At 45.6% G+C, this 23,914-nt stretch overlaps 1 protein-coding gene across 7 annotated transcripts in view; it reads left to right on the forward strand.

Annotated features, from left to right (window-relative positions):
* Positions 1-23,914, forward strand: part of LOC139262996 (teneurin-3-like) — a 924,456-nt gene that overhangs the window by 892,264 nt on the left and 8,278 nt on the right. For all 7 annotated transcript variants that reach the window (XM_070878430.1, XM_070878437.1, XM_070878446.1 and 4 more), the window contains 6 exons: positions 610-764; positions 5,978-6,852; positions 10,135-10,310; positions 12,581-12,816; positions 14,285-14,581; positions 14,893-16,504. In XM_070878430.1, the coding sequence (XP_070734531.1) occupies positions 610-764; positions 5,978-6,852; positions 10,135-10,310; positions 12,581-12,816; positions 14,285-14,581; positions 14,893-16,504 (3,351 nt within the window). The remainder of the gene's footprint in view (positions 1-609; positions 765-5,977; positions 6,853-10,134; positions 10,311-12,580; positions 12,817-14,284; positions 14,582-14,892; positions 16,505-23,914) is intronic.

Raw genomic sequence — 23,914 nt, forward strand, 5'->3', positions numbered from 1 at the left:
GAATAATGCCAGTTTTTATGCGCTCGCTGAAGGAAGCTCAAACAGACAAAGCAGTCATGTTGCTGTGTTATAATGAGGTCCATGCTGTAGTGAATGTCCCATAACATGAAAGAGTCAGGAGTCACAGTGGGAGTAGCCTTATAGCAAAGACAGTGCGATAAATGAGAGCCTTATAATGAGGGCCCTGCGTATTTCCACATTAGCACTCTGAGACCCACAGTGTCACAAGCGAGTCTTATAATTGGATGGAATACTATTTTCATATAAGCACTCAGACCTTCAGTACGATGCCAGCAAACTCTGAGAGAAGCAGTGGACAATGAACAGACTATACACAGGGAAATTCAAGGGAAAACCCTGTACATTAGAACACTTGTGTTTGTCAGTACGTCTGCAATTCATCTATCTTGTATGGGGGATAATTGAAGGTTCCTCCTCCAGCCTGAGTAGATCTGTTGCCATTAGGCACTTGCTTAATTTAGCAGTGTCAATACTTGCTGTAGCAGTCATAGAAATCGTGACTATAAGAGAACCAGCTAAAAGTCGAGTGTCCGTGCCCCTGTTTTGAGATCTGTCAGTGTCACAGTGATTTTTCTTCCTCGATAACAGGAATTGCCATCGACAAGAACGGTTTGATGTACTTTGTGGATGGAACCATGATCAGAAAGGTGGACCAGAATGGCATAATATCCACACTGCTAGGTTCCAATGACCTCACCTCAGCTCGACCCTTGACTTGTGACACCACCATGCATATAAGCCAGGTATGCTTCTCAACTCGGTCTTCAGTAAACAGCACTTAAACAGGAAAAAATACAGAAAACCATGTTTGACCAATACTGCGAGGATTGATGAGGCTTTTCCCAAAGAACAGGATCCTGCACGGAAATGAAAATCGATATAGTGTCTTGAATATCAGTTAGTACATAGCAAGATCCTGCAAACAACAAATGACTTGAATGACCAGTTAAGCTGTTTGTGATGGAGTTGGTTCAGAAATGAATTTTGGCCAAAATACTGGGAGATCTCTGCTGGTGGTCTTCAAATAGTGGCATGATTTTTTTTTTTAAATTCCAACTCAGGAGGGTCTCTGTTTAACCTTTCATCCGAAAGTCAATACTCCACTCCCTTAGTAGTGCACCGAAGTGTCATCTTAGATTATGTGCTCAGTCCTAGGGGTCAATTTTAATTTAGCAATATTAGCATTGACAGCCTCAAAATGGAATTGGTCAACTTACTGCCCCATTAACACCGCCGATTGACCGGCTACCATTTTGACAGGGGCCAACTGCTGGGCAGCCGAAACGCTTGCCTGATTCAGGTGGGAGTCCCTTATTAATATGCAGATTTGGGGTCCTCTGACATACATAGGACTCCTCCCCCGCCCATTGCCATTTTAGGATAGAACTGGCTCGGGTATGTGGCATGCAGTCTCCAACCAGTTTCACTCGCAATTGAGCTGAAGAAGCCCTGGATAAATTAAGTTTTGAATTATTGTTGGGCCAGGAGGAGAAGGAATGATCTTCCAGACACCACAAACATGACCTCGACTTTGTGATGACCTTCTCCCCCACCCCTCACTCACCCTCACCCCCCCCCAGTATGGTCACCCCATACTGCACCGTCCCAATCTAACAAGCTGCATCAGGACACCCATTCTGTGCCATTAGCTCGCCGCTTCTACATAAATGAGGCCCAGGCCTCAAAATGACACCGACCACTTCACTGCCAGAATGGGCGCTCTCCACCAATCGGCTGCCCCAAAGTTAAAATTTACCGTTTTGCTTGAACCCACCTCAATCTTTTGACTTGAGGTGAGAATGCGACCAACCTGAATCTAGGTTGACTGTTGAAACATGAACAGTCCCAGAGTTAACTTATCATAAATTGTAAATACGCCATAGCAACCGTACTCCAGGAGAAATGGCAGCGTCCTTATAGTATTCAGAGATCTTTTAAAAGCGAGAGCAGAATATGATTGGATTGTAAGCTGCCAAACTGCTCTGTCAGAAAAGAAAGGAATGGAAGTGACCACTAAGTGCACAGAGATGAAAGTGAATAGTGAAAGAATCCCATCATTTGTTATTTATTTAGTGGTACTTCAAATCCTTTCTGATTTCCAAATATCAGATATCTCAAAGACCTTTTTGCACTGAACAAGTTTCAATTATTCAATCATTTGAATTAAGCAATGTAAATACCATAACATCTTGGTGCTAAAAGAATTAATTATTAGATCATTTGAATTAAGTCGACATGTACATATATTTTTTTTTAAATGTCAATGCTATCATTCTGCATTGAAAACAGTAGATGCTGGAAATGCCTGTTTTGGTCTGGAAGCATCTGAAAAGAGAAAGTCTGGTCATGGACTTATGTGTGTACTTCCAATAAACTGCCCTCGGTCCTATGTATCGGCAGCATTTTCTGCTTTTTTTAAATTTTATTTACAAATGTATAGCTGTAGCCCCATCTTCTGGTAAATCCATGTAACTCCTGCCATACATTCGATTCGCCCAACAATTTCTCTCCTACTTTGCTAGAAGAGGAAAGTTTTGCTCTGTTGTGAAAATGGAAGCTGGTTTTGTGCGCACGGTCTCTCAAACCACTCGTTTTCTGATCAGAGGTTGGGCACCTGGCCACCTGAATGTTCTGCTTACATGCCTTCATTCAAAGCTCCCTCAAATCAATTGACATTCATAAGAACGTAAGAAATAGGAGCAGGAGTAGGCTATTGGACCCTTCGAGCCTGTTCTGTCATTCAATAAAATCATGGCTGATCATCTACCTTCCCACACTATCCCCAAATCCCTGGAGTCCCTTAGTATCCAAAAATCTATCGATCTCTGTCTTGGATATACTCAACAGAGAATTCCAAAGATTCATGACAGTGCATTTGAGATAAAACTCTCTGATTCAGTGATTCTCAAACTTTTTCAGGCAGGCCCCATCAAAATAATGTCAGTCTCCTTTAGCCAAAGCTGCTTACTGTATTGATATCTGCAAAAGAATTCTCCCTCTCCATCACTTCTGTTATCTTTCTCTCCTCTCCTTCACTTCTGTTTCATGCTCCCTCTCATTTCCACCTCTCCCCCCGCCCCCCCCTCACTTCCTCCTTTCTCTTCCACCCATGCTGATTCCTGAGATTGAAGGGGTTGTCTTATGAAGAAAGGTTGAGCAGGTTGGGCCGATACTCATTTGAGTTTAGACGAATGAGAGGAGATCCTATTGAAACGTGTAAGATTCTGACGGGACTTGACAGGGTAGACATGAAGAGGATGTTTCCCCTCGTGGGGGATCTAGAACTAAGGATCATGGTTTCAGAATAAGGGGTTGCCCATTTAAAACAGAGATGAGATGGAATTTCTTCTCTTGAGGGTCATGAATCTTTGGAATTCTCTACCCCCAGAGAACTGTGGAGGCTGGGTCATTGAATAAATTTAAAGTGGAGATAGACAGATTTTTGAACGATAAGGGAGTCAAGGGTTCTGGGGATCGGGCAGGGAAGTGGAGTTGAGGCCCAGATCAGATCAGCCATGATCTTATTGATCAGGCTCGAGGGGCCAAATGTCCTTCTGCTCCTATTTCTTAATGTTCTTATGTTCACTTCTGTTTATCTCTCTGTCCTTCATTTCTGTTTGTCTCTTTCTTAATCTTCACATCTCTTTCTCTTCCTTCAGTTCAGGTTTATCTCCATTTCCACTGTTCCTTTCTGCTTTCATTTCTGTTTCCCTATCTCCTCCTTCGTTCCCTCACTTTTCCTTCTTTCTTCCCTCACTTAGATCACTTTTCCACTTGACTCCTCCACTTTTGATCCTCTTCTCCTTTTCTCTGTCTCTCTGCTTCACTTGTTTTATTCTCTCTCTCTCTTTTTCACTTTCCACGTTCCTCCTCTTTCTTCTTCCACCATTTTTGTTTCGACTTCCTACAATGCTTGAGCTGCCACCAGGGAAGCAATATAGGGAAAACAAGGGACGTAAAGAGCTTTAAAATGAGCTGTGGTGGTGACTGTAAAAGGAGCAAGGGAGCGGGGTTTTAAAAGGGGATGGGGGAGGGGCTTTAAAATGAGACAGGGGGCTGCTGCTGAAATAATAATTGACCATGAACTCTTGCTCATTGCCAATTATTGTATTGGTTGGGATTCTCCTGACAATCCCAGGCAGTGGTTGTATCTTCCCATCGTCACTCACTTCAGGACACGACAACTTACCAAGTGGTGGTGAGGTAAATTCCCCCCCCAACCGCCCCCGTAAAAAAAAAAACATGCTGCTGCAATTCACAGAGAGCTGTTTTCATGTAATCTTTTTACTAATGGTGCCCCACTACAGGCACACCTTGCCCACCCTCTCTGCTGGTTGGAACAAGTACATTAAGGTCCATGTGAAATTCCCTTTGGCTGATATGTTAACAATGACATCAAACTGCATCCATTAGCAGGCAGAGGAGTTTGATGCAAACACATTGGTACATTTGTTTCCAGTGTTGCACAATTGCAGGTTTTTGTTTCTCTCCCATCAACTGCTTAATAGTGCAAAATATTGGGACACGAGGTTGTGTTTTTTTTTAAGTCGTTTAGTGCCAGATTGTAACCGGAGTTGCAGGAAGGCATCACTTAGATCCTATGATAGATATAAGTTTACGCCATGCCTTGGAGAGCACTACAGTGCTTCAGGTTACTGTACATCATAAATTGCAAAAGTGAAGTGAGTTCCTTTTGCGGTTTAAGGTGCACTTAATATCTTCGGGAAATGTACGCTTGTGTATCGAGAAAAAATTCTTGTAAAGATTAATAAACTTCAATGGGTTTACCAGTATATGCTCAGATTCATTCAGAACTTTCATTTATAGATTTATAAAATAAAATCAGCCGTTCTACTGTGGTTAAAGTAAACCTGCACTGTCTATTGACCTATGTTGCACAATGTGTATGTGGGTCATCAGGTAGGAGAGGATTGGGCATGGCTGTGATGCCTCTTTCGGTCCAATAGCCATCACTCACGGTGCCATTAACGATTTGCTAACTTTACACTCTTGCTTTCATGTGCTTGATTTTCCAAATTAGAAAGGAGAGGGCGAAAACATTTTTCTTCCTTCTGTTCCCGCGAATCATGCAGATTAAAATGACAGTGCAGGGTCAAGAAATTGTTCACAGAACTATATCAGTTCGCTGATGCTGACTTTCACTGTCTGTGATTGTGTGCCAGAAGCGGTCTTGCAGGCAAAGTGACTGAGGATTGATGGGGACCTGTAAAACTGCAGGCAGCATGAGTCCGCGCCTCAGGAGTGACAGGAACATGCTGGAGAGGCAAAAAGGAAAGTGGGTCCTTGGGATAACAATTGGGGTAACACCGGGAACGGTAGCACAGTGGTTATGTTACTGGACTATTAATCCAGAGGAAAGGACTAATGATCTGGAGACGAGAGTTCAAATCCCACTGCAGCAGCTCGGGAATTTAAATTCAGTTAATTAAATAAATCTGGAATAAAAATCTAGTATCAGTAATGGTGGCCATGACACTACCAGATTGTCGTAAAATCCCATCTGGTTCACTAATGTCCTTCAGGGAAGGAAATCTGCTGTCCTTACCCAGTCTGGCCTTATTGTGACTCCAGACCCACAGCAATGTGGTTGACTATTAACCTCTGAAGTGGCCTAGCAAGCCACTTATTCAGGAAAGCGGCTCCCTACCACCTTCTCGAGGGCAATCAGGGATGGGCAATAAATGCTGTCCTTGCCGGCAATGCCCACGTCCAATGAATACATTTTTAAAAAAGAAATTCCTCCAGCGACACGGATGGAAATTTTCTGTCGCAATACCATAACCCTGCTAAAAGAACACACTTTATCATCTCATGAGCATTATATTTATGATGTTACTACACACAACGGGAGGAATTCTGATTTCACCCCCCCGCCCCCCCCCTCCCATTTCTGTGAAGTTTAGAGTCTTAAAAACAAGTGTGTTTGCAATGGCAGGTCCGTTTGGAATGGCCGACCGACCTCGCTATCAACCCGATGGACAACTCCCTGTATGTGCTGGACAACAACATTGTGCTGCAGATCACCGAGAATCATCAGGTACGCATTGCCGCCGGCCGGCCCATGCACTGCCAGGTACCGGGCGTCGAGTACTCACTGGGGAAACGGGCGGTCCACACCGCACTCGAATCGGCCAGCGCCATCTCGGTGTCCTACAGCGGGGTCCTCTACATCGCGGAAACGGATGAAAAGAAAATAAACCGCGTGCGGCAGGTGACCACGGACGGAGAGATCTCGCTCCTCGCGGGCGCCCCCTCGGACTGCGACTGCAAGAACGACGTCAACTGCGACTGTTACCAGACTGGCGACGGCTACGCCAAAGACGCCAAGCTCAACTCTCCGTCCTCCCTGGCCGTCTCCCCCGACGGCACGCTGTACATTGCCGACATGGGTAATATTCGGATCCGGGCAGCCTCCAAGAACAAGCCAGTGTTGACATCTGTGAACTTGTACAAGGTGGCGTCCCCTTCGGAGCAGGAACTGTACATCTTTGACATCAACGGCACGCACCAGTACACCAAGAGCCTGATCACCAACGACTATCTCTACAACTTCAGCTACAGCAACGAAAACGACGTCACGGCCGTGACGGACAACAACGGCAACACCCTGCGTATCCGAAGGGATCCCAATCGCATGCCGGTGCGAATCGTGTCTCCGGACAACCAGGTGATCTGGCTGACCATTGGGACCAATGGAGGATTGAAGGGCATGACAGCCCAGGGTCAAGAGCTAGTTTTACTCACCTACCACAGCTATAGTGGGCTCTTGGCAACAAAAAGCGACAAGACTGGCTGGACTACTTTCTTTGAGTAAGACTCTCTTTATCTTCTAGTAATGCTAAGAATAAGTAGAGGACGGAATTGTTTTTTGTTCATAAAAGCATGTCTTTTATATAATGTGTAGATTGTAAGGTTTGTCCTTGGCGTGAATTTTTGAGGTTACTAAGTTTAACGTGTTATAAGTGGATTTTGATGTTGATTTCTGTTAGAGATATTCCCCCCCCCCCATCATTTTCTTCCCCGTTTCCTCTCCATTCTCTCTCCTACACTCCTGAAAGTGGACCCTCTTGCTGGAGCACAGTTCCCGATCCATAGGTAGCCATCCAATAAGTTGCCCTTTCCTTATGTGTGAGTGTGGACAGTTTTCCACTTTTACGCTCACCAGATCCCAATTTTCCCCCTTTAATGGGTGGAAAATCACAGGCTGTCAAGCACAGGAAGTCCTGGCTTGAGTATCATCGGGCTTCAAGCACAGGGAAATCGCACTTGATCTGTATTCCGTGTCCTCTGAACCTCAACACATGCCTCCTTTACAGCAGAACTTACGAGACAGCAGTGGCTTTCCTTCCCTATTCCAGTGATACTGAGGTCAATTATAGCACCCAAACTCCTAGCTCGCCTGAGACTCAAACCAGGGATTGAACTAGAGATTTTCCTAGTTAATGTGGCTCGTTAACACACACAGGAACAGGGATGTGCCATTTCACCCATCAAGCCTTATGATTAGCCGTGAATCGGGCCACTGCAAAATTGTGGGGATTTACCCTCATTCAGCACTCCCAGGACTTGTGGTGGAATCAAATTCCCACACGCATTCTCCCACACAAAGGGCTTGGGATCTACCTTTAGTAAGGCAGACTTTGCTTTCTAAAACATAGCCACTGTGACATGTGGCAGTCTTTGTCCCTGGTTTTCACGCATGCAGGTTCCCTACTCAGCTACAAGACTCATTACCAATGCAGCTTGTTTGCTTTTCACTCGCATTTTCTGTAAGTTAAAGGGGATATTTGCTGAGTTACATGCCACATATGTACATCCTTTATCCAGTAGATTTTCCAGAATGTTATAGTTTTACGAACATAATGAAAAATGACGGACAGGTAAAGACCATCTGGTCCATTGAGCCTGTCCCACACAATTGCAATAACTTGTGTATCACAACATATACACTCCACCCCACCCGAAACCCTGTGATCTCCTGGGAGAGGCAAAAAAACAGATTAAAAAAAAACCCAGGCCAATTTGGGAAAGAAAAATCTGGTAAATTCCTCTCCAACTAGTCTATATACATATATATACATTAATGATTTGGATGAAGGAATTGAGTGTAATATCTCCCAAGTTTGCAGATGACACTAAACTGGGTGGCGGTGTGAGCTGTGAGGAGGACGCTAAGAGGCTGCAGAGTGACTTGGACAGGTTAGGTGAATGGGCAAATGCATGGCAGATGCAGTATAATGTGGATAAATGTGAGGGTATCCACTTTGGGGGCAAAAACACGAAGGCAGAATATTATCTGAATGGCGGCAGATTAGGAAAAGAGGAGGTGCAATGAGACCTGGGTGTCATGGTTCATCAGTCATTGAAAGTTGGCATGCAGGTACAGCAGGCGGTGAAGAAGGCAAATGGTATGCTGACCTTCATAGCTAGGGGATTTGACTATAGGAGCAGGGAGGTCTTACTGCAGTTGTACAGGGCCTTGGTGAGGCCTCACCTGGAATATTGTGTTCAGTTTTGGTCTCCTAATCTGAGGAAGGACATGCTTGCTATTGAGGGAGTGCAGCGAAGGTTCACCAGACTAATTCCCGGGATGGCTGGTCTGACATATGAGGAGAGACTGGATTGACTGGGCCTGTATTCACTGGAGTTGAGAAGGACGAGAGGGGATCTCAATAAAATTCTGACGGGACTGGACAGGTTAGATGCAGGAAGAATGTTCCCGATGTTGGGGAAGTCCAGAACCAGGGGACACAGTCTAAGGATAAGGGTTAAGCCATTTAGGACTGAGATGAGGAGAAACTTCTTCACTCAGAGAATTGTTAACCTGTGGAATTCTCTACCGCAGAGAGTTGTTGATGCCAGTTCATTGGATATATTCAAGAGGGAGTTAGATATGGCCCTTACTGCTAAAGGGATCAAGGGGTATGGAGAGAAAGCAGGAAAGGGGTACTGAGGTGGATGATCATCCATGATCTTATTGAATGGTGGTGCAGGCTCGAAGGCCAAAATGGCCTACTCCTGCACCCATTTTCTATGTTTCTATGTTTCTAGGCAATCAAAACTAGTCCAGGAGATCACTCTCGCCATTAAATTCCCTGCAGCACCTACCTTCTGTAAGAGTTAATCTCTGCCACAGCCAGAAACAAATCCAGCTTTTGTTTGAAGGAGTTCAGTAAATCTGCATCCACCACATGAGAGGGCAGCTTGTTCCAGAGGTCTACTATTCTCTGTGAAAAGAACCATCTTTTCCCTTCCATCTGCGTATATGGCATTCTCCAAACTGTTCTCAATGTTTGTCAGAGCAACCAATGCATGTGGAAATTTGAAGAACCGCCTTGTCCCATTGGACCAGTCACGGAGGACATGAGCACAAAGTTGCCAAATCTGAAGCAAGACTGGTTTTCACCAGAAATGCTCATCGCCTAGAATGTTACATGGGCAGCTTAGATTCTCATTGATGCAGTCGATTTTAAAGAAGCTTGATAAGTGCTTGGCTGTGAAAGGGAGTGAAAGTTTTAACATGTAGACATAGAAGGCCAAATCATCTGTGAAACTTCACATCCCATCCCTATTCAGACTGTAGAGAGATCGATGAGAAATTGGTCTTTGGTCTTCATCCCCCAGCACCTATACACTACCAGAACAAGCTGAGCAGTGTTAGCTTGATTTTTTTTTCCACTCTTTACATTCAAGGTCAGTGAGAAATTTTGGTTTGAACTTCTGAGAAGTGTTGCCTGTGGTTATTTACCTCCCTCAAGAGATTAAAGAAATTGGGAAGAATCCATGACAGTATAGATTGTACACGGTCTGTTGGATTGATCTTAACTGATATTCTAGGTCACAGTCAGTGGAAATAATCTGTGCATGGAGTGTGTTGTGCAGTATAGTAAACAGTATTTCTATCAGAAGTGATTTTAAATTGGGGTTCCTATCTTTGAAAAATAAATGAGTATTACACTTTATTCGTAAGTCTTAATAAAAATGAACGAGAATTTTTTTTTCAGTGAAGCCATTTGCCTTAAAGTAAAGGGTTTAGAAACAAAAGCTTCCAAATCTCTTGTTAAAAGCACGACTCTAAATTGTTTTCTTCAGCTATGACAGCGAGGGTCGACTGACGAATGTTACATTCCCCACTGGTGTGGTCTCCAATCTCCACGGGGAGATGGAGAAGGCGATCACCGTGAATATTGAAACCTCCAGCAGGGAAGATGACGTCACCATTACCACCAACCTTTCTTCAGTGGATGCCTTCTACACCCTTGTTCAAGGTACAGTATTTACTCAGTGCAATGCGACCTCATTTCACCAAACACCATGCTCGGGCCCATGGTGTTTGCAGTTAGGGCTCCAAAACTCAAGGCTCATTTGGCAGGCATTTTTGTTTCATTGCTGAAAGGAACGTATTGCTATTCGAGTAAGGGCGGGAGTTTTAGGTAACAAGTCCAAAATTTCGACACAGGCCCTGCAATTTTGCTGGGAGTTTCCTGAGCTCTCACTGCAGCTCTGGTGTGAGATCAGCAGAACCCTCAGAGAAAAAGCGTGGACAGCTGAAAATGGTTGTTCAGCCATGAACTCATTGAATGGCGGTGCAGGCTCGAAGGGCCGAATGGCCGACTCCTGCACCTATTTTCTATGTTTCTATGTTGTCTGCTCCATTCCTCCGGGGTTCTTCAAAGGTTATTTTGGGAGAGCCAAGTGGAATTCACTGTCCCTGACACATAAATAAGCAGAAGCTCTTGAGTAACAAAAAAGAAGTTGACCGACAGATAGAAATATAGAATGGTTACAGCACGAAAGGAGGCCATTTGGCCCATCGAGCCCATGCCGGCTCTCTGCAAGAGCACTTCAGCTCGGCCCACTCCCCCGCCCTTTTCCTATAGTTCTGCAAATTTTTTTTGTTTCAGGTACTTATCCATCTCCCTTTCGAAAGCAGTGATTGAGCTTGTCTCCACCACTCTTTTGGGCAGTGCGTAGGTGTATAAAGACTTCTATGGTTCCCAAGATCTTTCCATCCTCTCACTTATGTTACCAGCGGAGACTGAAGGAATAAACAGCTGAGGGTGCAGGGGAAATCAAGGAGAGTGAAACACTACTGAGTATATTCTAAATGAGCAAAGTACAAATCCTGGAGTTTAGGGGTTATAATTGAAATCCCTGTGCATACTATTTAACAAAGTCATTAACCTGTCTAAAACGAATCAACAACTTTGTTAAAATGTCCCACACAGGAATTTGATGCTAACATCTTAACCAGTGTTAATAGAGCCCAATGGAATACCAACCCTAGTTCTTCCTCAGGTTAGCGTGAAGTTCATTCAACAAGCAGCTCTGAATCAAGCCTCTTGACACCTCCACCTTCTTTTGAATGTCAGTCAAGCAGGAACATTGTGATTAATCAATTGTTACAATACTCAGGCATCTATAGAACTCGGCATCAGTCACGGCAGCTCAACCATAGGGAAATGCTTTGGAAACTGAAAGTCAATATGAGAGGTTCAAGCATGGCTGTGTGTTGTCTGTCTGTCTCTCTCTCTCTCTGGCTCAAGTTTGGTCACTGATAAGGTGGGAATGGGAAAAGAAAAGGTCTACATTGGTGAAAGGATTTTTTTTAAATCACGAGATGCTTCAAAAAGCATCTTTTTTACTATCCTGCAGCTTCGATATTGGTGTAATGATGGTACGTTCAACAGCTACAGGGTGCAGTGTGAGGTACTTTTATAGTCCCGGACTGTATTTCCAACCAGTATTCTATCTGTCTGATGTTGTGTACGGTCTTTTCTGTTTTTTCTCCGTTATTCTGGGGGAGAAATTGCCCCTTTTTATAGGGCCGTTAGCATCCCCCCCTGTCCCCCTCCCCCTCAGAGGCGCTAACGGAGGAGACATTTCGCGGGGGGCTGGTGGTGAGGGGGACACTCCTGCCTCTCGGGAAATTGCCCAGGAGTTTGTGGAGGCGCTGAAATGGCAGCGCCACGCCCTACGATTCGCACTCCAGGCCACCGCACAATCAGCAATGACATCCCCAAGACAGTTACCGCCCCCAATCGGGGCACTGGAGAATTTCCCCCCTCCGCGGTCTTCATTATATTGATACATGAGGAGTGGTAAAGGGTCATTGAGATTCCAGTTTAACTTGCAAATGTGTATCTGCAAGAAACTAGCCATTGTGTTTCGAAAGTAATTGCAGTGCATTTACATGATAGGTTTGATAGTGTAGGAGCCAGACTTGAATTGAACATGGTGCAGTATTGTTTTTCATTGAGGCACCAAAATTTATATAAGGATAGAAATTACTGTCATGCATTGTTAGCATGGAAATGTTTAATGCATTTCTATCCAATTCCTCCACTGGAGACATTAAGCTATAACATCACCAAAAGTAATTTTCTGGCTGCATTCTTTAAAAATTGTGCTGGTTTAGAAATGAAAATTTAGGTCTGTGGTGGGGTAGACTTATTAAATCTGCAGCGCTTTTACTATATGAATATTAATGTTTATATATCCATGTGCATTTTGATGAAAATTTTCCATTATATTTTAGATCAGTTGAGAAACAGTTACCAGGTTGGTTATGATGGCTCCCTCCGGGTAATGTATGCCAATGGCATGGATACCAGCTTCCAGACAGAGCCCCACATTCTGGCTGGCACAGTGAATCCAATAATAGCCAGGCGCAACATCACGCTCCCTGTGGAAAACAGCCTGAACCTGGTGGAATGGCGGTTCAGAAAGGAACAAGCTCGAGGAAAGATCAGTGTCTTCGGGCGCAAACTGAGGGTAAACAGCCTGCTGTTAATAAATTATTAGCTGCTACCTTCGTTAGTTTTGAAATCAGTTGGACGCTACCAACAGAAAAGTCTTTGTATTGTAAACTAATTGAATCATATAGCACGGGGAATCTTTCTGTTCCTGTGCCTAGGTCGATTGGACCGCCTGGGCTGAGGAAAGACAGGAAAAATGGGTGTCAAGGAACACATGGCCCTTAACAAAACCCATCTGATTTTTCGCCCATTTATTTAAATGACTGGAGAAGAGGGCGAGCTCTCTTACAAATGTGCGCTCCCACCTTACCTGATGTTTCTCTGTTCATTGCGCCCAATTGGTGCGGAATATATCTTCATGCAAACTGCTGTGGCGACAACTCCTGCGGGTAGAAATTCACCGTCTCCCGAAATGGGTCGCTGTTGATGTGTTTTCACCACCGCTGTGGATGAGGTGGCCTCTTGCGCAAAATTCAGCTCTTTGTCATTTTTTTCTGAGCGGACCGGAAGTCGGTCATAATGGGGGCGGTAGTGCGGCGGCGAGCACACTGGAGGGGAGGAAGTGGAGGCGGGCCGGACTCTCCACCGCTGTCAGTCATCAGCGTAGCACTGATGACATCATGACGCTTGTGCATCACCACATTTCTCCCCTTCACTTGAAAGGTGCAAGCTCTGCGGTTCTTTTAGTTAGGTCCACTGGGCCAGCGGGGAGGGTTTCGGCCGGGCCAGTGTCACTCACTAACGTCAGCCTCGAGAGAAAAAGCGGTTGTCACTGATCAACATCAACTCCTTCTCATAGGCAGATTGTGACTGACTGATATCAACCCCACCTTCCCCATCCCGTTATAATGACATTATCACTGATCAACATCGCATCTCCATCTTAATGACATTCTAAGTCGCTAGCATCGCAACACCATTATAGCAGGATTATGATTGACCAGCATCATTCCCCTGTTTTAGCAGGGTTTTCACTAACATCACATCTACATTATAACGAAATTGTCTTTGACCAATTGCACCCCGCCTCCCCCCATTCATTAGGATTGGCAACGACCGACTTTACTCTGTGCACAAGCACTTCATTATTTTTTGCAGATTATAGTGGGTAATGGATTAAGCCTGCTTCTTTTTCTAAAATCCAGAAGCCTCTTATAAATATTAGTGGAGCGCAGGTTGGTTGGTGTCTTGGGAAGATTTGAAAGTGGACAATCTCGGACGTTTTGCTAATAATGGGCAAGTAAGCTTGCAGCAGTTGAATGCGGAATGGGTTTGAACAGAAGCCAAGCTGCCTTTAACATCATGAAAGCCAGTTAAACTCATTCTTCATTTACATGAAGAAGTCTTGTCAACTAATTTGCACCGAGGAAGAATCAATCACTCTGAATACTGTTCAGAAAACAACTCGGTTGTCAGAAAAGCAATAAGTGACTGGGGGCAGGAGCACGTCTAATTGATTTGTTCTGGGTGTGTTTTTATACAAGGTGAACGGCAGGAACCTCCTATCCATTGACTTCGATCGAACCACTCGGACAGAGAAGATCTACGACGACCACCGTAAATTTCAGCTGAGGATCCTCTATGATCAGTCGGGCCACCCCACGCTCTGGCTGCCGAGCAGCCGCCTCACAGCCGTCAACATCACCTACTCCTCGACTGGCCAAATCTCCGGCATCCAACGGGGTCCTCTGGGCGAGAGAATCGAGTACGACGCGCAAGGGAGAATTGTCTCCCGCGTGCTGACTGACGGAAAAACCTGGAGCTACACGTACCTCGACAAGGTGAGGACCAAGGAAGCACCTGACCATGTGCAGAAGGGCTTGACAGCACGCCGTTGCTCTCAAGTGCATCTGACACTAAATCAAGCATCGCCTGGCATGATGTAGTTGTACATTATGCGGTTGAAACTAATAATAAGCTTCGGATTTACACGTCCAAGTAGATTATGCTAAGCTTTGCTAAAGACTTGTAGGTCAAGGATAACTTAATTACACAAATGCATCATCATTCAGAGCCCAGTGCTAATTTCCTTTGTCATGTCATTTGCATTTTAATTCCTAAGTATGCAATTATATTCTGTTCTATTTTACAGTCCATGGTCCTGCTGCTCCACAGCCAGCGCCAGTACATTTTTGAGTACGACTTACTGGATCGTCTGTGTGCAGTCACGATGCCCAGTGTCGCCCGTCACACCATGCAGACCATTCGCTCCATCGGCTACTACCGCAACATTTACAACCCCCCGGAGAGCAACGCCTCCATGATTGTGGACTACAGCGAGGAAGGCCTGCTCCTGCAGACGGCCTACCTGGGAGCCGGCCGGCGCGTGCTCTACAAGTACAGGCGCGTGTCGAAGCTGTCCGAGCTGCTGTACGACAGCACGCGGGTCAGCTTCACCTACGACGAGACGGCCGGGGTGCTGAAGACGGTCAACCTGCAGAGCGAGGGCTTCATCTGCACCATCCGCTACCGCCAGATTGGCCCTCTGATCGACCGTCAGATCTTCCGCTTCAGCGAAGACGGCATGGTCAACGCCCGCTTTGATTACAGCTACGACAACAACTTCCGGGTGACCAGCATGCAGGCCGTGATCAACGAGACCCCCTTGCCCATTGACCTCTACCAGTTTGACGACATCTCGGGCAAGGTCGAGCAGTTCGGGAAGTTTGGCGTGATCTACTACGACATCAACCAGATCATCTCCACTGCCGTGATGACCTACACCAAACATTTTGACGCGCACGGGCGGATCAAGGAGATTCAGTACGAAATATTCCGGTCGCTGATGTACTGGATCACCATTCAGTATGACAACATGGGGCGAGTGACGAAGCGGGAGATGAAGATTGGTCCCTTTGCCAACACCACCAAATACGGCTACGAGTACGATGTTGACGGGCAGCTGCAAACTGTCTATCTGAACGACAAAATCATGTGGCGATACAACTATGACTTGAATGGCAACTTGCACTTGCTAAACCCGGGTAGCAGTGCCCGCTTGACCCCACTACGCTTTGACCTGCGAGACCGAATTACTCGCTTAGGTGATGTCCAGTACAGACTGGATGAAGATGGCTTCCTGCATCAGCGAGGGGGCGACATTTTTGAATACAATTCCAAGGGGCTGCTGACTAGAGTCTACAGCAAAGTTGGTGGCTGGAACATACAGTACCGTTATGACGGCCTCGGCCGCCGCGTCTCTAGCAAGACCAGTGTTGGCCAGCACCTTCAATTCTTCTACGCTGACCTGAACTACCCAAACCGAATAACTCACGTCTACAATCACTCCAGCTCTGAGATCACCTCCCTCTATTATGATCTTCAGGGCCATCTCTTCGCCATGGAGATCAGCAGCGGGGAGGAGTTCTACATTGCTTCCGACAATACTGGGACACCGCTAGCAGTGTTCAGCAGCAATGGTCTGATGATTAAGCAGATGCAATATACTGCCTACGGCGAGATATACCTGGACTCCAACCCTGACTTTCAGCTCGTGGTAGGGTTCCACGGAGGCCTCTACGATCCTTTAACCAAGTTGATTCACTTCGGCGAGAGGGACTATGACATCCTGGCCGGCCGATGGACAACACCTGACATCACCGTTTGGACCAAAGTTGCCAATGACCCTGCGCCGTTCAACCTGTATATGTTCAGAAATAACAACCCCGTGGGCAAAGTCCAGAATGTCAAGGATTACATTACAGGTAAGAAAGGGCAAGCAAGCCAAGTCATTCAGATGAATCTGCCAAGTGCATGCATCCGTTTACCAAGATTATGAAGAGAGTTGACAAAGTTACTCCAAGCCAATTGTTCAGTGTGGCTAAGAGATGTTAATAATGACTTGGGTGAGAAAGAAAGTCGGGGAGAATTATTTTGACCCAAAAGGAAATGGAGTTGGAAATAAGTATCAAGGGAAGATCATAGAAGCAGGTGCTATAGATGGGTAAAAGAAAGAAAGAATTGCATTTATATAGCGCCTTTCACAACCTCAGGGCATCCCAAAGCGCTTTACAGCCAATGAATTACAGTTTGAAGTGTGGTCACTGTTGTAATGTAGGAAATGCGGCAGCTAATTTACGCACAGCAAGCTCCCACAAACAACAATGGGATAATGAGCAGATAATCTGTTTTTAGTGCTGTTAGCTGAGGGATACATATTGGCCAGGACACCAGGGATAACTCCCCTGCTCTTCCAAATAGTGCCATAGGATCTTTTATGTCCAACTGAGAGGGCAGACAGGGTTTAGCGTCTCATGCAAAAGACGGCACCTCCGACCGTGCAGCGCTCCCTCAGCACTGCACTGGAGTGTCAGCCTGGAGTTAAGTAAAAGGTGTTTTTAGAGATGGAACAAGTTGTTGTTGTTGAGGAGGTGGGGAGATGGGGTTGCTGTATATTTTAAGGGCAGGTATTTCTTCCCTCATACGAAGGATCAGTTGTAATTTACCAGACAGAGTAACAGCTCTGTAGAAAATCTGACGCTGGAATCCTGAGGGGAAATAAAAGCATCTGTTGTTTATAATCCAGCCTGAATTAAAAAACAAACAAAGTTGCTGTCACTGCTTACGAATATGTCAACTCCTCCACCTTTCTCTACAGACAGACTGCACAGTTTGGCAGTGTTGGCATCATTCCATTTGTTTGCACACTATCAAATTGTACAGATTTTGGAATTAGATATTCTCATTGTTATTTACACATGAAACCTAATTTGAAAGTATAAAAAAATCTGCTCCGTGTGATGTAAGTGGGTTCAGACATTGTTGTACATTTCCCTGATGCGGACAGCCCTGTTTATATGGCGTCAGTGTTTTTATTTTCTTCTCGTTTTTGTCCCTCCCCTTTCTTGGAGACACTGGGTGGGGCTGAAAATCCACTGCCTTTCCAGCGAATAAGTGGGGCTGAAGAGCGGTGGACCTGAAATAGGTTGGGCCTTTGTCTACCTCAGCAGTATCTGTCTGCCTCAAACCTGGTCCTCCATGACAGAGGGAAAGGGACCAGCGGAGGAGACCCCACGCCTGGAGCTCCAGGTCTGGACCCTCAGAAATATTTAAAATGTAGTCATCATTATTAGCTCCCAGCGCACTGGCGGCATCTTTCAGTAGGCGGGGTGGGGGGGGGGGGGGCGGGTGCGTGGAGGAGTTGGGTGCCAGGACGTCCATTGCCAGTGTAGTGGGCACACCACGATTCCCAGCCCAAGACGTGCCTGTCACGTGTAATGTGCTTAATTGCGCTCCACAAGCCTCTGACCACCCTCCTTGGGTCAGCAACAGAGAGGTAACTGGAGGGCCAATCCCAGCCGCTGCACTCGAATCAAAAGCCCGCAGGTAATCAGGGTCGATGACTCATGGTGAGTACAGCTCTAAGGCGCTACTTAATGCCAGCGCTGTGCTTTGCATGTGAGCCCTGCAAAGAATGTTGGCACGCTATCAAATCATAGGCGATCGTAACCGAGCCCAGTTCTGATGCCCACAGACACGTTTTTCAGTGGGTACCATTGCATAATCCTGACTGGTTGGAGTGGGCACCTTGACTGATTTTTGTTTCCTGAGCTGAAGATGTTGAAGCTAATCTTAGCACCATCACTAGGGCACCCCAGTTGAGATCAGCCAGACCAGCGATTGGAACTTTCCTGATTTTTGTAGCTCAGCTCAGCCGCAGATGATACATTTATCATCTGACCCATTGAGAGAGAACCTCCACTAACTTCATTGTTGTCACCGACATTACATTTTACTTCTCTCCTACCGCCCAGTGTTTAATGATGATTGGAGGCACCAGGTCGTACAGATTAGGAAAAGGAATAAGGCGCAGTGCTGATCTTCCTGGTATATATTGCTAGTACAACAGAGGCAACTTATGTCATTTAAAGGTACTTTATGAACTTGAATATAAAAAGGTCAAGAGAAAGAAAAAAGAAAGACTTGGATTTATATAGCGCCTTTCACGACCACCGGATGTCTCAAAGCGCTTTACTTAAGTACTTTTGGAGTGTAGTCACTGTTGTAATGTAGGAAGCGCGGCAGCCAATTTGCGCACAGCAAGCTCCCACAAACAGCAATGTGATAATGACCAGATAATCTGTTTCTTTATGTTGATTGAGAGACAAATATTGGCCAGGACACTGGGGTTAACTCCCCTGCTCTTCTTCGAAATAGTGCCACGGGATCTTTTACGCCCGCCTGAGAGAGCCTCGGTTTAACGTCTCATCCGAAAGACGGCACCTCCGACCGTGCAGCACTCCCTCAGCGCAGCACTGGAATGTCAGCCTAGATTTATGTGCTCAAGTCCCTGGAGTGGGACTTGAACCCACGATCTTCTGACTGACTGAGCCACAGCTGACACGAAAGGCCTGAAATGGGATGACTGATTGCATGGCCTCATTCGCCTGGAGCGTTACATCCTGGAGCGTTAGGAGCGGCGTGAATCAGCTGTGCTGACCACCAGTTCTGCCACCCGCATCCTCGTCGTGAGACTGTGTGTGGGGAGCAGAGTCTCACAACTCCAAAGCTAGAATTCCACCCTTCGTCTCTTCTTCCTTGGAATGGGCTGCTAGAGATATCTCCCAGGCGGCTTGCAGAAGCCATACGAGTCTTATTTAATTTTAAAATGTCTCTATTATCAACTTTGCATTATCGCAAAGACCAGTACGTACTGTTGGGTTTTTTGGGGATTTTGAGAAGGGTTTTTTTTGTTCCTCTGATGTGAGGCAGCAGAATTGTGAGGGAGCAGAGCACTGCACAATTGGAACTAGTGAGGTCAAATGGAAGACTGAGATAGAAAGAAGCATGTTCAATGGCTGGACGCTGAGATTACAGTCTGCAGCTCTGGTTCTGGAGCAGGAATTGACATTTGATTGATGTGCTATATTATACATGTAAATGCGGCCAACGAAAATCAACTTGTGCACGGAAAATTGTTGACCACAAATTGGGCCTGATCTTAAGTGTTTATTTGGAATAGATTACCATGGTTACCATCAAAATCTGCACCATACAATGATGTGACATCTCTGCCATGTGGTGAGAACAAATTGAATGATTATAGCAGTGAATTTAGGCTTGGTGTCATTATAGTCTTCACTGACGTTATAACGATACAAATCAGCACAAAAATGCACAGACAGTGATTGAGGCAAATTAGTTCCCAGCAACATCATTTTAAATGCTTGTTACAGTACAATAAATATTTATAAAACCAGAAAAACTGGCACTTTACTACCAACTTTTTTATTTCCATTTATTCTGTTTTATCTCAAAGTGAGCAGACTATGGTCGGCTGTCCATCAACATCATAACTCATAACTTACATCACACCAAATATGGCTACTTGTGAGCTCAAATGCACAAACACGCACACGCATGCTACGCTTAACACGCACGCTACATAGCACACACGCTACACAGCACACATGCTACACACTCAAGCTACACAGCACACACTACACAGCACACGCGACATAGCACCCATCCCCACACACCACATGCTACACAGCACACAGCACACGCTACACATACCCACACACCACACGCTATGCACACATGCTATACACACACGCACGCTCGCGCGCTACACACTACATAGCACACACACACCCACAAACACGAAGTATCGTCGGAACTCAGGCTGATGGATTATTTTAACACTTCCCCAGTTGAGAAACACCAAGACCAGTCATAGTACCTCTGCTGTATCACTGACTCAGATCAACAGGAACGTTGGACTTTTCCTGGACTGTGTAGCTCAGTACCACACCACACAGCACAGATAGTCACTGATCCATCAGGAGAACCTTTACCACTAAATTCTACAGGAATTAAGGTGACCATTGTTTAGAAATGAATGGTTTGTGTATTTGGAGCAGGAAAGGCAGGGGCTGGGAGAAATACCTCCTGTCCAAAATACTCCTTATTATCTTAACAAAGTGAGGGGAAATTTCCTTATGTTTTGATCAGGTGTGCCTGTCACACAAGTAGACTTTTTGCTTTGCTGAGATGGAGTGTACAACAACAACAACTTGTTTTTGTATAGTGTCTTTGATGTAGTAAAATGTCCCAAGGCGCTTCACAGGAGTGTTGTCAGACAAAACTAATATATTTGACACTGAGCCACATAAGAAGAAATTAAGACAGATGACCAAAAGCTTGATCAAAGAGGTAGGTTTTAAGGACTGTATTTAAGGAGGGTAGAGAGGTAGAGAGGTTCAGGGAGGGAGTTCCAGAGCTTGGGGCCGAGGCAGCTGAAGGCACGGCCACCGATGGTTGAGCGATTATAATCAGGGATGCTCAAGAGGGCAGAATTTGAGGAATGTAGCTATCTTTGGGGGGCAATTGTGAGGCTGGAGGAGATTACAGAGATAGCGAGGGTGAAGCCATGGAGGGATTTGTAAACAAGTATGAGAATTTTGAAATCAAGGTGTTGCTTACCCAAGTCTAGAGAGCTCCGACACACACGTTGGTCACAGCTAAGACTGAGGGACACAGAGGTACTGCTGGAACCACACAGCTTTCTGTTATTTGTCCAGCCAGGGCCACTCTACCCACTGAAGCATTGGCTGGTGGTGGTATTTGAAGCTGAAGTGACAGGGCAGCCTGTACAGGTTCCACTAGTGAGCCAGGCTGTCAAATTAATCACCAACTGTGCCTTGGAGTTAGTGCAGGCCTGCCTGGCACAGTCAGCGGATTATCAACTCTTCCACACCGAGTTCCATAGAAACATAAAAAATAGGTGCAGGAGTAGGCCATTCGGCCCTTCTAGCCTGCACCGCCATTCAATGAGTTCATGGCTGAACATGCAACTTCAGTACCCCATTCCTGCTTTCTCACCATACCCCTTGATTCCCCTAGTAGTAAGGACTTCATCTAACTCCTTTTTGAATATATTTAGTGAATTGGCCTCAACAACTTTCTGTGGTAGAGAATTCCACAGGTTCACCACTCTCTGGGTGAAGAAATTCCTCCTCATCTCGGTCCTAAATGGCTTCCCCCTTATCCTTAGACTGTGTCCCCTGGTTCTGGACTTCCCCAACATTGGGAACATTCTTCCTGCATCTAACCTGTCTAACCCCGTCAGAATTTTAAACGTTTCTATGAGATCCCCTCTCATTCTTCTGAACTCCAGTGAATACAAGCCCAGTTGATCCAGTCTTTCTTGATAGGTCAGTCCCGCCATCCCGGGAATCAGTCTGGTGAACCTTCGCTGCACTCCCTCAATAGCAAGAATGTCCTTCCTCAGGTTAGGAGACCAAAACTGTACACAACACTCCAGGTGTAGCCTCACCAAGGCCCTGTACAATTGTAGCAACACCTCCCTGCCCCTGTACTCAAATCCCCTCGCTACGAAGGCCAACATGCCATTTTCTTTCTTAACCGCCTGCTGTACCTGCATGCCAACCTTCAATGACTGATGTACCATGACACCCAGGTCTCTTTGCACCTCCCCTTTTCCTAATCTGTCACCATTCAGATAATAGTCTGTCTCTCTGTTTTTACCACCAAAGTAGATAACCTCAGATTTATCCACATTATACTTCATCTGCCATGCATTTGCCCACTCACCTAACCTATCCAAGTCGCTCTGCAGCTTCATAGCATCCTCCTCGCAGCTCACACTGCCACCCAACTTAGTGTCATCCGCAAATTTGGAGATACTACATTTAATCCCCTCGTCTAAATCATTAATGTACAGTGTAAACAGCTGGGGCCCCAGCACAGAACCTTGCGGTACCCCACTAGTCACTGCCTGCCATTCTGAAAAGTCCCCATTTACTCCTACTCTTTGCTTCCTGTCTGACAACCAGTTCTCAATCCATGTCAGCACACTACCCCCAATCCCATGTGCTTTAACTTTGCACATTAATCTCTTGTGTGGGACCTTGTCGAAAGCCTTCTGAAAGTCCAAATATACCACATCAACTGGTTCTCTCTTGTCCACTGTACTGGAAACATCCTCAAAAAATTCCAGAAGATTTGTCAAGCATGATTTCCCTTTCACAAATCCATGCTGACTTGGACCTATCATATTACCTCTTTCCAGTTTATCATCACCAGGCATATCGTCGTGCTGCCTCTGAGCACCCTAAACTATGTCTTTTAATTTATTCATAAGAAAAACCTCAATAAGTGCTGTGCATCCAGGCATGGTAATTTTCAAAAGTTCATTGACTGCATTAAAGCACTTATTGATGATTCACTTATAGTGGTGGATTTATTTATACCATGGATCAGCCAGCACAAGGTCCAAATATTGACTGCAGTTTGTTGCACCGTAAAAAATGTATTAAAAATAATTCTATACCGACAATTGGCTGAAGAGCCGTCGAATATGGAAGGGTAATTGGTCTGTGTTCCTGCTCCAGGCTGCAAGCCAACTGGGCCCTGCTGCTGGAAGTGTGTTTACAGGTGTACGGGTGTACATGTGTGCGTACTTGAGGGCATACATGTGTGTGCATACTTGCATGTATACATGTGTGTGCATGTGTACGTGGGTATATCTGTGTGCATGCACGCGTGCTTGTGTACATGTGTGTGCGTGCGGGTGTACACGTGTATGCGTACTTGTGGGTATACGTGTGTAGGTACATGTATGCATGTGTGCGTATGTATGTCTGTGTGCATGCATGTGTGTGTGTGTGTGTGCGCGTGCGCGCGTTTATATGCGTGTGCACATATATATCTATTCTCCTGCATGTGTTTGTGTGTATATGTACACACCAAATGAGGAAAGGAGTGGGCTCAGCTGTGCTGGGGAGCCACGCTGCAGAGACACCCACATGATTATGGCCATTTGGGCGAGGAACTCTTGGACAAATACCCTTATGTGACAGCATTACACTGAGAGTCTCAATGCCTTCAGGAGAGGAGGAATGAGCAGACAATTGGAGAGAAAACAATAATGCTGACTGCAAGGGACTGGTTGACAGTGTTTGACTCGATAAAAATACTCCTCTCTCTAACAGTGATACCATGGGACAACACTGCTCACAATTCAGCAAGCAGCTCTGTAGTTTTATTCCTAAGAATTGCTAAAAGAAGTGAAATTATCATTCTGCTGCTTTGGAGTAAAGTTAAGGTGTATAACATATAACTTTCTCTTTCCCTACTGATATCCAGTTTTA

The sequence above is a fragment of the Pristiophorus japonicus genome, chromosome 1 (genome assembly GCF_044704955.1).
Source record: "Pristiophorus japonicus isolate sPriJap1 chromosome 1, sPriJap1.hap1, whole genome shotgun sequence".
NCBI classification, from domain to species: domain Eukaryota; kingdom Metazoa; phylum Chordata; class Chondrichthyes; family Pristiophoridae; genus Pristiophorus; species Pristiophorus japonicus.